The sequence below is a fragment of the Pomacea canaliculata genome, linkage group LG5, assembly GCF_003073045.1.
Source record: "Pomacea canaliculata isolate SZHN2017 linkage group LG5, ASM307304v1, whole genome shotgun sequence".
NCBI classification, from domain to species: domain Eukaryota; kingdom Metazoa; phylum Mollusca; class Gastropoda; order Architaenioglossa; family Ampullariidae; genus Pomacea; species Pomacea canaliculata.
In genome coordinates, this window is record NC_037594.1 from 9075756 (window position 1) to 9090197 (window position 14442).

General features: G+C 47.3%; 1 protein-coding gene and 1 long non-coding RNA gene across 14 annotated transcripts in view; one reads left to right on the plus strand and one right to left on the minus strand.

The window, feature by feature from the left end:
* The window catches only part of LOC112563615 (RNA-binding motif, single-stranded-interacting protein 3-like), a 141672-nt gene that overhangs the window by 63374 nt on the left and 63856 nt on the right, over positions 1-14442 (minus strand). The window contains exons 1-2 of one of the 13 annotated variants that reach the window (XM_025237763.1): positions 11245-11889; positions 11066-11122 (exon numbers count right to left, since the gene is read on the minus strand). The exons of 11 other annotated variants lie outside the window; for them this stretch is intronic. In XM_025237763.1, the coding sequence (XP_025093548.1) occupies positions 11066-11122; positions 11245-11274 (87 nt within the window). In that variant the 5' untranslated portion in view covers positions 11275-11889. Of the gene's footprint in view, positions 1-11065; positions 11123-11244; positions 11890-14442 lie in introns of those variants that run through there. One more of the 13 variants, XM_025237764.1, reaches the window with a different exon arrangement.
* Positions 1-14442, plus strand: part of LOC112563616 — an 85855-nt gene that overhangs the window by 59266 nt on the left and 12147 nt on the right. Inside the window, exon 2 of the long non-coding RNA XR_003099082.1 lies at positions 13362-13491. This is a non-coding gene — a long non-coding RNA (uncharacterized LOC112563616). The remainder of the gene's footprint in view (positions 1-13361; positions 13492-14442) is intronic.

Consider the following 14442-nt stretch of genomic DNA (forward strand, 5'->3'; position numbering starts at 1 on the left):
GCGACTAAAGGGGTCTGGTGTTGAAGGGAAAGATGTTCGTTCATCCCACGCACATCCATTGCATTGAAAGCTACACGGAGGAACACTGCCCGTGACACTGCCCTTTCTGGTCGCGACTTGTTGAAAGTCGAACACTAGCACAGTCTGCAGGATATAAGAACACTTTTCAGAGACTACAGAAATGAAACAATATTTCTCAATCCATGATGCAAAAAAGAGAGAGAGAGGGGGGGAAAAATTGGCACAAGGAAAGGCGCCAGCATCGCATGAAACTATTGTTTAGAAAGGCGAAGTGTTCTCTTAGCGAACAGGCCTCATCGGAGCTTCTGCCATATTACAAGTTTGACTGGTCTTCCGAACACCGCCCTTCCCCCCATCGGGGTCTCCTGGATAGTTCAATTAACAGCACGGCGATTAAGCAAGCCTTAGACCGAGGCGAGGTAGGGGACAGTCTTGGTGGGTGTGTAAGCCACATCAATTAGGGATCAGGCGAGCGAGCCCTTCCAGCCGAGTTCAAACCGCGCAATCAGCCTAGGTTCCAGTCTGGCGGATCAATACCCTGCTACCGCGGAACACCTTCCTCTTGCCGGAAGCAATACTTCCATTGCAACCGGTTACCGCGGTCCAACAAGTCTCAGAACAGACGCAACACTCTTTTTCCACAAGAAATAAATAATTTGGAAAGTTTAGAGTATTTGTGGATGCCTGCCCGTTTCTGAGAAGCAGATCACCCGTTTATTTTCCTCAGCTGAAAATTTGTACTGTCAAGATTGATAACCACACACACACACAAGCACGCACATAAGAGAACCATCGTATAACACCCCTTGCTACCTGCCTGACGTGTAGCGTGAAAAGCAGGGCAACATGGGTGAGTCTCGAACCTCCAACCCGGAGGGGAGAGGCGGGGGAAAGAAGAGAGAGGAAAAGAAGCAAACAGGGTAAGATCAAAGCAATCACGCAGTCCGACATGTGGCGAGCGAGCGCACGGCGTGGCACGGAGAGTCGTGGGAGACAATCAATGAGGTCTGACATGCAAAGCTGGTGTCATGGCCCGCTGGCAGGGATGGTGACGTACTGCCAGTCGCCCAGATCACCAAGCACGCAAATCATCGAGGACAACCATGTCATGCCGTCACCAGGCTAGCTCTCTGTAACATCTCATCGAACTGTAATGTACAAGGACCAGCTCCGAAAGTTTGCAATGATATATGTATATCGAGGAAACCCGCCCGAAACATCATCAAAAATAATCTCCCTCATGTCGAATCCCGTTTCATCCTTTCAACACTTTCCTTGCGTAAATAGGCCCGAGAATTACATACTCTTCTTCATGTTTTGTAAGAAATTGTGATAAGCTCCAGTGAGAACGGAGACTACGCCCCACCAAACGACCAATAAAACCTTCAACTGCTGACATCACTAGGAAGTTTGCCATTAAGTCCGTCGGGGCTGAGAAGAAAGTCTAGCGATGTAATAACTCTCGCGTAGTCGCGCAAAACACGTGAAATGTACGAGAAACCACAGGAAACCTTGTTCGGCAAGCTGAAAAGGCGCTGGTCATTTGAAATACTATTTCTCGGCAAGTGAACTATTCGCAGATACGAAAGACAAACGCGTCTGTTCTTGTCAAGGAGGGACGACCGAACAAAAGGACATAAAGATGGCGATGTTAACGCTTACGATACGATCGTGGTGGAGCGAAAAAATTTATGCTGTCCTCAAATTCAAAGACACACACAATGAGCCATTCTCCACAAGACTCGGAAAGTGGTCGGAAAGAGGTAATTTAGTTCACACTCCGTGAGCAAGAATGGCTGTGCGTTTAGCGTAGGCTACCTCAAGCACACTAATTTGCTTCTGTGTAATTATAGAGTGCCATTTCGATACGACTGGGCCTAACAAGCCCATTTTTGCCCCTCTCTGCTAACAAGTATTTGACTTCTAAAGAAGTTTTCACCCAAGATGTGTGTAATAAGCAGTGTAGGTCTCGTAGTGTCTATGTACAAACGATGTACTGTCTGACGTCTTGTATGCGTCATTTGTGCGTCCACGTCACTTGAAACACAAAAAGACGTCATATATAGGAAAGGCAATTGCTCGCAAAATAGCCGAATGAGCGGGAAAACAACGTCTTTGTCCGCCATCTTTATAACTCTATCATGACTTTCTCTGAGCTTGTGCCTCTTCGATTCGATTCACCTACAAATCTCTTCATACTCATCGTCATCTACGGGCGGTCGTCCAGCGGTGTGTTGTGTGTGTAACACGTCGTGCGTATGCAAGGTAAGTGTAGGTTCGTCTTATTACAATTTAAAACAGATAAACGGGAAATAAATCGACTGAATCTTTAATCAACAATTGAGAGAAGCTAAAATAAATAACATAAACATTGCAGATGTAGATCTGTGCATAAACTATTCACAAATATAAATATGACCACCAATTGCATGTTTTGCTAGTTGTATGAAAAGCTACTTTAAAGTATGTTTATGTGGCAAAATGCAGATGTAACAACGGGAGAGTAACGTGCGGCAAAATTCATGACTGTGAGTGACGTGCGACACGGATGCACTGCGGTGCGTGTGACGCGTGGCGCTTTTACGTCTGAGGCCGCCTGGCACTTGGTCAAAGTCCGTCACTATACACGTCACACGTCTGCGGGCCATGCCCGGCCTGGACACAGGTGATGGATAGGACATCAGCGCCCTACTGATCAACAGCCTGGCACAAGATGGCCGTCATCTATCAATAATGCACGGACCATGCAGTGCAGATGGCAAGTACAGCTGCAGCGCATCTCCGCTTTTTCCAGGCTCTCTAGCCAGCTCATCTATTTCCGCTTTGATACTTTTCACAAAGTTCTGTTTGTGGTTCTCCTTCCAAGCATCATTCACACAGCGCTATGTTAAAAGCAATTATGTGATATATACCAAACAGTGTTGTCGAAATTCAAGGTAGGAATCAAAGTCATGTTTCTGAACAGGTTTTGTTAAACTTGTTTCTTCCCCTTGCCACTACCACTCCGTCCTCGACTTTGCTCCCACCATCTACGCTTTTTCTTTTAAGCTCTGACCCTGGCCGCGGAGGTCAACAGGCCATGTCGTCGCTTCGTTCACTGGTACCAACGACGTCAATATATCCTGATCATGAGTAGAAGGGGCAGGAGGAGGGGGATCTAAACACCCTTTGTACAGACCTCAAAGTCAGTCCTTAATAGTGTCGAGGGGGAATTGACGTATTATACATGATGGTCACTGTAAGCTGCAATGTACTCCCCAACATCACCTCACTGGTCTTGCCCCCTTCCCCGAGAAGACATCCCTATTTGTCTTCATCCTCCCTTCGCCAGCTCCCTACAACCTAACTGACCGACTAACCCTGCTCTCTCCTTGTCAAACAACATTCCATGGTCGTCTCTCAAAAAGACAGAATGCTTATATATTTTTTCCTGTGTAAATATTCCCCACAATCGAGGTGGTGGGATGGAGGCGGGGGGAATAGCGCCAGAAATAACGAAAGCACCCACCCTCCAATCACATGCAAATCTACAAAATGTTAAAAAAAACTCCCTTTCTGAAAACGAGTCGGCTGTTGGCTAAAAGTTAAATGCTATTAAAGGAAGGATTAGTTTACTTCATCTAGCATCATACATACATTTGATGGGTGCCCGAACCCATGCCGCACAATTTTTTAAAATATATAAATCGCTTTTCTAAATGGTCACTTGGAAGTTTTTGTTTGTTTTTGTAATCGCACTGGCTGCCCACAATATTCCGATTACAGTTTGGCTCCGTAAATAGCACTTATTATCCTCAGGGTAATAACGATCATAATTCACTTTCTGCCTCACGATTTTAACAGGTAAGGACGCGCGCTTGTGTACTTGTATCACTCAGTTTGTGACTGCCAGTCATAGGTGCGTGACTGCCAATCTAGTGTCGGACGAACTGACGCCAATTTCGAAAAGTTTTTTTGTTTCGATTGTTGGTGTTTTTGTTTTTGTTTTTTTGGGGCGTGATTCCACGGTGGCGTGGATGGCAGATACAATAACATCTAAAAACCTACCTTTGAATTCAAATACACTAATGAAACAGGCGTGAAAGTTAAAGAAAAAGACTTTAAAACTGGTTGTTCACGCCTTGCCAGCAAGACCATATAATGGCGAAGTAAATGGCCCTGTAAACAAAAGAAGCGCACGCAAGTGTGAGGATGCAGACAATACACCAAAGTTATAGATGCCAACAAATATCAAATGTATCCTCGAGTACAATAGTCCATTCAGTGTAATACAATGTACTAGGCACCACTCTTTAACGAATAGTTTTTTCTATCCAACAGCCCACCTGGCCAACCTTGTCTCATGCTGCAGCTTGCTTTACGGTTATTTACCAGGCTGTCTCGTAAAGAAAATTTTAAAAAGGCAAGTCTGTTCAGGCACTTGGCTGGCCGATCACTTCCCTAGGCATGCAAGAGTTTTGGAACGTATCATGTCACCCTGGCGTGAACAGCTTTGTGCACTTGTTTACCGGAGACCTTGACGTAGGATGGCCAGTGTTCTTGTTCACCTGGGACTTGGGGGGATCTGTGTTGGCTTTGCGGCGTGCAGGAACCTAATCTAACACCTGGTCGGACCAACAGACCACCTCTGTTCCAGCTCAGATCGCATGGTATCTTGGTATCGGCAAGGCGCGAATTCCCCCTCTGTCCCCCGACTCCAACCACCACTCCCCACACACATCCCTCTGTGGCCTGAGTCGTAGTCACGTCTAAACGGGTTCGTGTCTCGCGTGTAAATCTCATCGTCAATGCCATCTTCAGCTTCGTCGTCAGGCTCGTAACCTTGTAGGTCAGTGGTTATCGATCAGCAAATTCCCAGGACGATGTGATCGAGGTTTGGGGGGGGGGGAGGGTCATGGCACAACGCTTTGAGAAGGAAAAATGTGGAAGGTCATCTCATTAAGAATAAACGACAGGAGACTGGGCTGAGTTAGTGCTGCTCGAGCGTTCTGGGTGGCCTTGTCGTCTGCACTCCGAGACTTGGCCAACATGATGGAAATCAGGGCATCTCTTGAGCCTATGTTATTTCACTATGTCTAACAGAGTGTTTGCTGTGCAACACATAAAATACGAACCAACAGTGGAGGCAATGTGTTATCAACACACGGAGCAGCACATACGTACCCCTTACCCAAATCTGCAATGCACTTCTCATTAAATATTTGACTCTTTAACCTGCTCATAGACGGTTTGCCTCAAAAAGAGGTGACGAAATGGTTTCGTCTTTTAGGATACTATAGGTGACTAGTAAGGAAAATTTGTTTATTATTTATTTTCATTTATTTTGGACAGGGCGGGAAGAGTACTAGGTATGTTAGCTCACATGTGGCCCTTCTATTTCCTTCGTAGAAATCAGCATTGTCATCCGAGTGTCGATGGCGCGACCAGCTTAATTAGCCAATCGTTATCGTCGAGGGCTTTGGCGGCTCGTACGCTGCTAATAGGATTCTGGCTAATGACGACAGTCGCAGATAGATGGTGCGTTTGAAGAGTAATCAAATGCCAGGCCGCAAATTAGCAGGGAGAACCTGACGAGGAAAAAAAAAAAAACCAAGGCCATGCGATAACCGTTCACCAACCTTCAATCAACCCCTTCTTCCACCTACCCACCATTGCTAGAGTGACTAGACAAGTCGCCTTCACACCAGCCATTTACGTGCTCTTATCTATGACTTTATGGCTGTCACTCAAACGACGCGGCTTCCACGCTACGCTGGAACTCCCAGGGTCGTAATATAAACAACGCAAGATCCAACCTGGGGCGACTGTCACCTCAATAGTTCCCCTCCCTCTCTCCATACACTCTACACCTTTTCTCTCTTGAGATATCTCGAGAATATAACAGTACGAGGACCTACTTCTCGACCAAGGAGATGGGCGCGTGGGGACAAGGGTGTGGGAGGTGGAAGAAAAGTTGGTATAGCGGATCCTGCCTGGAGTCATGTAGGCAGATCACCCCGGTCAACCCCTGACCTGGTGTGAGTTTGTGCTGCTTCACTGTAGACTGTAGAGGAACACGCCGCTGCGTGGTCACTAGTGGAAGATTAGGCGTGGAAAATATTGACCTGTGATGGTTTGACCCTACCATTAGGTGACCACCATAGTGACCACTAGTCCGTCATCAGCTGCTTGTACCCCTAGCCTCACCTGTCTTTTCCAACACCTCACTCGGAGGAAAAAATAGAAGAATGCCTGCTATGAGCTGCAGGTCGCCTAGGTTTCACTGCGTCTGTGTGGGTGACGTCGCGGCGCGCGAGCTAGCCATTCTTCACCTCAACGTGGAATGTGTCAACGAAACAAGGAATTTACACTCGCTACGTTTTTCACCACTCGCCGTCGTGTGGGCAACCACTCAGGCACCCCAATCGCCATCCACGCAGACACTAACAATAGAGGTCGTGTTAATCTGAGTTAATGATCCTGCTCATTAAAACAAGATATAGAACAACGAAAGAGGAAAAAAGAAGTTGTGGTTACTTACAAGAAAATCGGACGAAGCTCCTCGTTAAAGCTCTGGGATGGTTTTATCACCGTGTTGGGTTGGTTGGCCTGTATGTAATCACAAATTCTTAAAGCTTCTTCTTCTATCGTCTAAACCGTCATCGGCTTGGGAGCGGCGAAATGAAAAAGGCGGAAGAATGGGAGGGTTTCCTAGGTGGGTGTTTCTCCCTGGGCCCAATGGGCTGCTAAGTAGTGAGCGGGCAATTCAATGGTGACAAGTTTGGGTTCTGTGATGTTTTTTTTTTTCTTCCCCTTCAGGGCATTACCGTCAAGAAATGTACGCCTGAACAGCCTGCTTTCTATTCATAGCCACTGTGAACTGTCTGATAAGGAGGCTAACTAACAAGGACAGGTCAACTTGAGGAATGCTACTCCGTTACTACGCACTCCTTTCAATACGCTCTTCAAAGTGGGGAAAAAACTTTTCTTAAAATGAAGTAAATGGAGACCGTAAAAAAGCGAGGCACTTCATGTTCAAGTGTCCAATTGATCCTACTAAAGATCGCCTGCTTCAGGAGTTCCATATTTGAAAAAAAAAACAAACTATATTTTTGTGTTGACGTCAGATCCAATTAATACAACATGGCCTTCGGCTGTAGCCCAGAGTAGTTTATTCAACAGTTTCTCACTTGGGGTGGGTGCTCTCGTTTATTATTTACCACTATTTCTGATATACCGGAATTGGTTTATTATTTAACACTTGGGGTTGCTGTGGAGGTCATGGATTAATATTTTACAGCAATGTGGCCTTGAAAGGGGAAAGGTACAAGTGTGCACTTCATATCGCGGCATTCTCAACGTAACCCTACAATAATGGATTTTAATTTAGTATTTTTTCTTGAAAAACTTCCATTGTTATATTTATTTTCATCGTTCGTCATGATTTAAGTCATGAACCAGATAGTGGACAAGATAAAAACATAGTTGATGATAGTGGCAGTACACCTGACACTTGTCCTACCTACCAATGAGTATACAACAGGATTCGTTGAACGTACCTGGCAAATTCACAGTCCAAAAATAGACCGTCAGCGCGCCCCAGCGCCACTAAATTTTAACTATCCCTTCCACACCCCCAAACCCCCGCTTCCCCAACACGGGAAGACAGAAAGGCCCCTGCGCGTGTGTTCAAAAAGAAGCCTAGATGGGCTTTTGTGAAAGACCCCTAGTGTACGTAAACAGGGTATGGTAGGGTGTGTGGAAATAAGGTCACAAGGGTTACGGAACGCTAGAGAGACACCTGTACAGAACTCATCCTGTTCCATGCAAACAACCATGACACTTTTGCCGCGCGCTCGACAGAGACAAGATCTCCGTATACAGAGCACCACTGTGCCTCTTGTCTTTTCCTCTCCTGGGCCTGTCATAAGACTTATTTATCCGCTGCATGGAAGGGGAGGAGGGGTGGCTAGATGCAGAACCTGTGCAAGAGTTGCAGCCCGAGGAGCACACAGAACGCTTCCTATAACCGTTCTGAACGCTGTCCTTGTCAGAGGATGATGGGGGTCCCTTTCGATGCACACAGCGCAGGCTCTCTTGCTGCTCTCTTTCACAACCTTGTTTGCCCATCAAACAGTTCGACAGCCGAGAGAACTACCCAACCTAAGTGCCTCACTCGGCCTCAATGAAATAAATACACAGTGCGTGAGCGATCTAAAAATACAAGACAGCTTCCGTTTACACAAACTCCAAATGTAACGGTACCTTTTAGGCGCAAGGAGAAGCGACACCTATCGCATAAAAGCCACATGCAACGTCGCTTGAAAGAGATGTGTTAATTCACCTGTTGAAACAGTTTAATGCGATACCTGCATTTGCAATATTAGAAACCTGTTCTTCATTTTGAATCGCTTCAAGCTCTTGTTCATCTTCTGCAAAACGCGAGTCGTGCTCGGCTAATTACCCTTGCTTAGAAATACGCTGTAACCCCAGCAGTTAAAGGGTTAACTTAGGTGTTGGCACTTTCTGTCATCAGGGAGAGGCGCGGGGTAGGGGGATGATTACTGGCTTGTCCGACATGGTTTGGTTGAAGAGATGTTATTGTGTCTCGTCAACAACACTGTGTCAAGGTGATAAATCACAGAATCGCTGCATAATACACGAAGGTGAAGTGTGCTCATCGTCTGACTTAATGTCGTGGATAACGGAATAAGCTTTATAAATACATAAAGAGCAAAGTTACTGTGAATTATTCGTGTTTCAAGTATTGAAAATTTCTTGGTAGGTATAACTCAGTCGTCTCCAGGTGTGACGTGGTTATACGATAGTCTCGTCCAACCACCTCCCTCCCTCAGTAGTGATTTGCATAACAAAGGCTGGCAGGCTACACAGTCTGAGATAACCCACCTCTACCTGAATTCTCTATACTATGTTACTTTCGGAAACGTGAAACTTCAGTACGCCCGAATATGCGATGTCTACCGACGAACTGAAACAGCCGCTCCTTTTTTAGAAATTGGAATGTCACCTTTAATCTGGAGGAAAACAGCGTCTTTACGCGCGGTTAATTGCGCAGAACCCATATGCGCATATCAGTACCTGTCTAAAACACACTTCAAACCGAAATCAATACGAAGCACGCACCCGTTGCAGATTAGATACGGGACAGGCGTGTCGCAGAATGGGTGAACGCGATTACACACGGGTGAAGACGCGATAAAACGTGACATCGTGTTGTGTACAGGTGCAGTGGCAGGTACGCTACCCTGTGAGCCTTTCCAGTTCACGCTGAAAGATGAACATTTAAAAAAAAACAGGATGATGCTTCTTTAAAAGTCATTTACACCCTAACGGAGGTAATGAGATGAAGTTTGTCGACTGTCAGAAAAAATATAGTCAGCGAATTTAGGTCGACGAAATGATGGAGTCTAATGATGGACGTGAAAGGGGGGTACGCACCCGGAGCTAGCAGGCATTGTGTTGTCTGTGGGCAGTTGGATCGAGTTCAAACCCATCATGATGTTCGGCAGGAATAAAGGAGGACAGTAGTTAGTGGTGGGTGAATATTACAAAGGATATATTCTGAAAGGGTGGGGCATGCACATTGAGGTTCAGTGTGGAACGATGTTGCTGCTCTCACAATGAGGTCTGGGAGAAGAAAATAAAGACATATTACTAAAATATTCATGGCATTTAAACCAGGTTTATTTCTCCTAAGGCCTTAACATTCTTGTTCCGTTTACTGTCATCTCAGTCAAAAGCATGTCTACTCTTTTTTTTTTTTTTTCACAGACACATTACATGAGACGTCATGACTTCTTCACACCAGTCTGCTGGTAATACCCCCCTTCCCCGCACTCTTCACGCCCTTCCCACTCCCCACGCCAACGGACGGTACTGGTACGATCGTGTATGCCCACAAGGTAACAACGACACGAAATGAAATCACTACCAAAAAGAGAAAGAAAACCCTGCTTTTTGAAAAAGGGACTACAACAGGGAAGCGATTTGTATATATCGTCAGCTTCTTAGACGTCAACATGCATCATCAGTCATGTCGTCGTCAGCCTGGCAAGTAAAGGCAGGACTCTACTGACCCTTCCCCCGCTATTGTGCTGACCACACAGAGGGTCAACGCCTTGGTACGACCGTCCTTATCCAGATCAAGGCGAGGTGACAACCATCTCCGGCTGCTCGCTCACCTGTATCGGACCGGTGGAAAACCTGTTGTCATTTTGCACCCAAAGGTCTGAAGAGATGCGAGGCACAGCCTGCGGGTAGGAAAGGTTATGACAGTTGCATTGTGACCTGATAGGAGGCACGGTTCGCAGGCCTTAACTCGCATCTTCTATCCTGACATGATGTTTCTCCTACAGTCCACTCACATGCTCTTTTCTCCTACAGTCCACACATGTTATTTTCTCGAGGTTGCTTCAAACCGTGTACGCCGATGTGCGACAGATACAGTCGGTAACCTCGCGAGAATGGGGGCGTGGGGAACATTTTTCGCGGTGTTATCATGGTGTAGTTGCCACAGTCGTACTTACAATAGCCTATTGTGTCGTATAGTGTGTCGCCTGGTGCCAGTCTGAGCTCACCACAAACCTGATTCTCCCCCTCCCTCCTCACTAAAGAGCATTTGTGATCATATGTACTGTACTGATCAGCTCCTCAACATCACACCTAGTGGTTTCCATCTTTGGCACCTGTCAGAAGAGAGCTTGCCCAATAACCCGCATGTAAGGTGTTTGGTATTTGAAGAGATTGTGGGGCTTCAGCCAATTTTTGGCCAAAGACAAGTACACGGTTCACTTTGCAAACCGTGCAGCGGAGCTGTATACAGTGCGTGTTTTGTCCTGGTTTAACATCTAGTCACGAGGGAGGGTATAGTGGAGACAGGTGTGTGCGTGTGTGTGAGATGTAGGATGAAGGTTAGTGATAGAGTGGAAGTGGGGGGTGGGGAGGGCAGAAAGCAAATGAACAAAATGCATCAAACCACCAACATGCTAAAATGAAACACAAGATGCTGTTCTAGTTCATCACAGACAATAGTTAAGCCACTCACAGCAGCAAATGTGAACGGGACCGTCAAACTTTTCATCATAGGGTGCGGCCCATCCCCCTAAAAGAAAACAAAATAACCGCTACCTGTATATGATCCACAGACAATGAACAACATAGAAAAATGCATAAAAAATAAGGCAAAAGATACGAAAAAATATATATAATAAAATGGTGACTCGCCTCTTGGCTAAGTCCTCGTAGGAGAAGCATGCGGGCGTCTGGGGCTGTGACAGTCGACACACGTGCGACGCTAGGCGGCGGGTAGGGCCAGCTGGACGCACGGAGCTTGCGCTTCGGATCTATTTTGTGCACGACACAGCTCGACGCAGCACGACACAGTACGACAGACACAGCGCCGGGCCAGGTAGCGGGCCAGTGTGGAGGCTGCGGTGTGCAGACGAGTTCTCTTCTAGTCCCACCGGGCAAGGTCGCGCATAACACCGCCACACACTCTTCGAGATGCGAACAACGGTTTCCTCTTTCTTTTTTTTCAGACAATTTTTTTTTTCAAGGGTTTAAAATCAAACCCTCAACACCAGCTACCACCAACAAAACAATAACAACAGTAGATGAAGAAAGGCACAGCCCGGAAAGTAGGAAGAACGAAGTCCCAGAATTGTTGACTGCGACTACTTCTTGGAGTGAGAAGAGTGTGTGTGTGAGTGTGTGACCAGCACGCTGGGCTAGTGACTACGGTCTTCACATGCACAGCCTGAACACAGCACTAACTGCGAGAGGCGGGCAGGCGGGCGGCCAGCGGCTTGGGACGCGGCAAGCAGGTGTGAGATGGGAAGGCAAGGAGACACACGACACGTTAGGCGGCTGTGTGAGGCGGGGGGACGGGGGATGGTGAGGAGACAGGTACAGGTGTGGGTGGGGGGAGAGAAAGAGGAGGAGAAAGACAACGCGGCCCCTCCTCTTTTTTTTTTTCTTTTTTTTTTTTTGCGGGGGGAGAGAGAGAATGAGAGAAGTGGAGTTACTAGCGCCTTCCTTTCAGCTGAGAGTTACGTAGGAATGTGTATGTGTGTCTGTGTGCACGGCGTGCTTGTGTGTGTGTATATGTGTGTGTCCAGGCAACGGCGGTCCCGCGGGCAGCCCAGCACACAAGCACGCACACACGTGCTGGGAGGGGATGGAGGGGAGGGTTTGCGTGTGTAGGGAGAAAGGGAGGGGAGAGATGCCTGGCAAACACCAGTGTTCAGGTGTACGACCAAGCACGGCGACCGCCTGCCTGTCTTTCCCTCCGTCTGCTGCTCCCTCCCCTTACCCTCTCTTGGCGGATCGTCCACTCACTTCGTCGCGAACTGACCGTAACCTTCAATGACCCCCATGCGCCTTGCGTGTAACCCTTTACCTTGGGTGACTGGACCTCAAGGGTCAACTCTTCACTTACCGCATACACACACAAAGCTACGCGACAGCAATGAGTGGTTAACTTTGGCTAACTTGCAGTATTTTTCACAAGGTAAGCTTTATTCCGAATAGTACGGAAAATACACTGAAAGTACTGAAATACCCACAGGAAGTCTGGGGTTGGTGAATGAAAGAGGGCTTTGGGTTATCATCGTGCGTTGCCGCCACAGACTTTTTTTCTCTCTATTTTTGCACTACACGCCGGCCGTGAAACTGCCATCCGTACACTGATACGCCGTAGATTAACGATGGGTAACGTACCCTGTTTCGCACGATACCCGTGTCTCCGTCCCCCTTCCCCAAGCTGCCCTAGTCGAAGGGTAGGAGGCCGATGACCCAAATCGCAAATGCGTTCCATCCGTTAGACTACCTCAGGTTGGGGATCTCACACGATTCGGAAACTGCGAGGCTGGAATGCGGTACGATAGCGGTTAGGGGTGGGGTGGGACTAGACGTGTGCGGTACCCAAGCTGACCTGGCATGCCAGGGAAGCAGCGGCCACCACATTAACCGCTACCTGTCCTCAGTACACTTGACTAACACCTATGCACACCAACCATACAGGTAGGCAGGGAAAGCGGAAAGAGGAGATAATGGACTGAAGATTACCCGAGACAATGGGGATGAGGGGAAGAAAAGGAGAAGTGGGTGACAGGTTGACAGGAAAGAATAGCCACATACCCCTGATGACGTCTGTATAATGCTTGGAGGTTAAACTCGGAGCAGTACCTGACAGGGGAGAGAGTGGTGGGGCCAGCTTATTTTCTGAGTACGTGATGGGTCCTGCTCGGTCTCGCCTCTTTATTGTACATGTCGGTATTTTTTTTTTAAGTGATTGTTTATTAATGCTTATGAGTCTGATTTGACCTTCTACTCTCCCACAGTCAACACGTTGTGATAGAGGGCGCTGTACATCGTCCCTACGCGACACAAGGCGAGAGACGACCCGGGAACCTCGTATGGTCCACAGCCGCTACACACAGGCGACAGAGGAATGCGATGGCCCTAGACAGGGTTAGTGTAAACCCTCGCTGTACTTAAAGGTTAAAACACTGGTGTACCATTCCCAACATCAGGTATGTAGGATCTAAGATAAACATGGATCAAACAGACCCCACTGACAAAAGCAGACCATTTATTTATTTATACGTACACAGAAAAGCTTATATTACAATCGGGCTTTTCTTTTTTCATAACCGCATATTGCCAGTAGGTGCAGCTGACAGGGTCCTTGTAAACATTGTTTCTGACCTAGCACTCTGCCAGGCATAAGCTAAAACTGGGGATACACTTACTGGGGGAATGGGGCACAGCTCGCACCATGAATCACTAAGCGCCAGTCGTTATGTCGATCTTCTCAGCATCTGCGCGTGCAGAACCTGTGTCTTGCATGCATGGCGCCTCTGTTTAGTGCTACGTCACCTCACTCGACCGCGTTACGTGGTCAGGCACTGTTTCGTGAGCTTGTTGCTGAAGCTGTTATTATCGGTGGCAGGTAACTTGTAACTGTGTTTTACACAATGCTACACAAAATTGCTACAATCTGTAACAGTGAGACCCACATGAGTACACCATACGTTCGCAAAATTCAGGTTCACAGTTACAGAGCGCACACATACATCGTTCTTGGATTTTCACAAAGCCCACAGATGAAAGTATGCCCATGGATGTAATTATTCCTTGGTCTTGTTTATATGCAGTGTGTAAAATACCCGGTTGCATCCACTTTGGAGACACAGAACACGCGCGTTGCTGAAAGGTGGTTGCAAACACCGTGCCTGGTGTGGCTACAGTTGGTATTAGCAACACCCCAACCGCCCATACTGCTGCCAGTCTTCGCGAATCTCGGCTCCCTCACTCTCCCCTCCCCCTCACTTCCCAGCCAACCCTACCCCCGTATGTTATCAATAAACAATGCGGCGTGACAGACCTGACACCTCAAATCTCGGGGATTTACGGACTCCT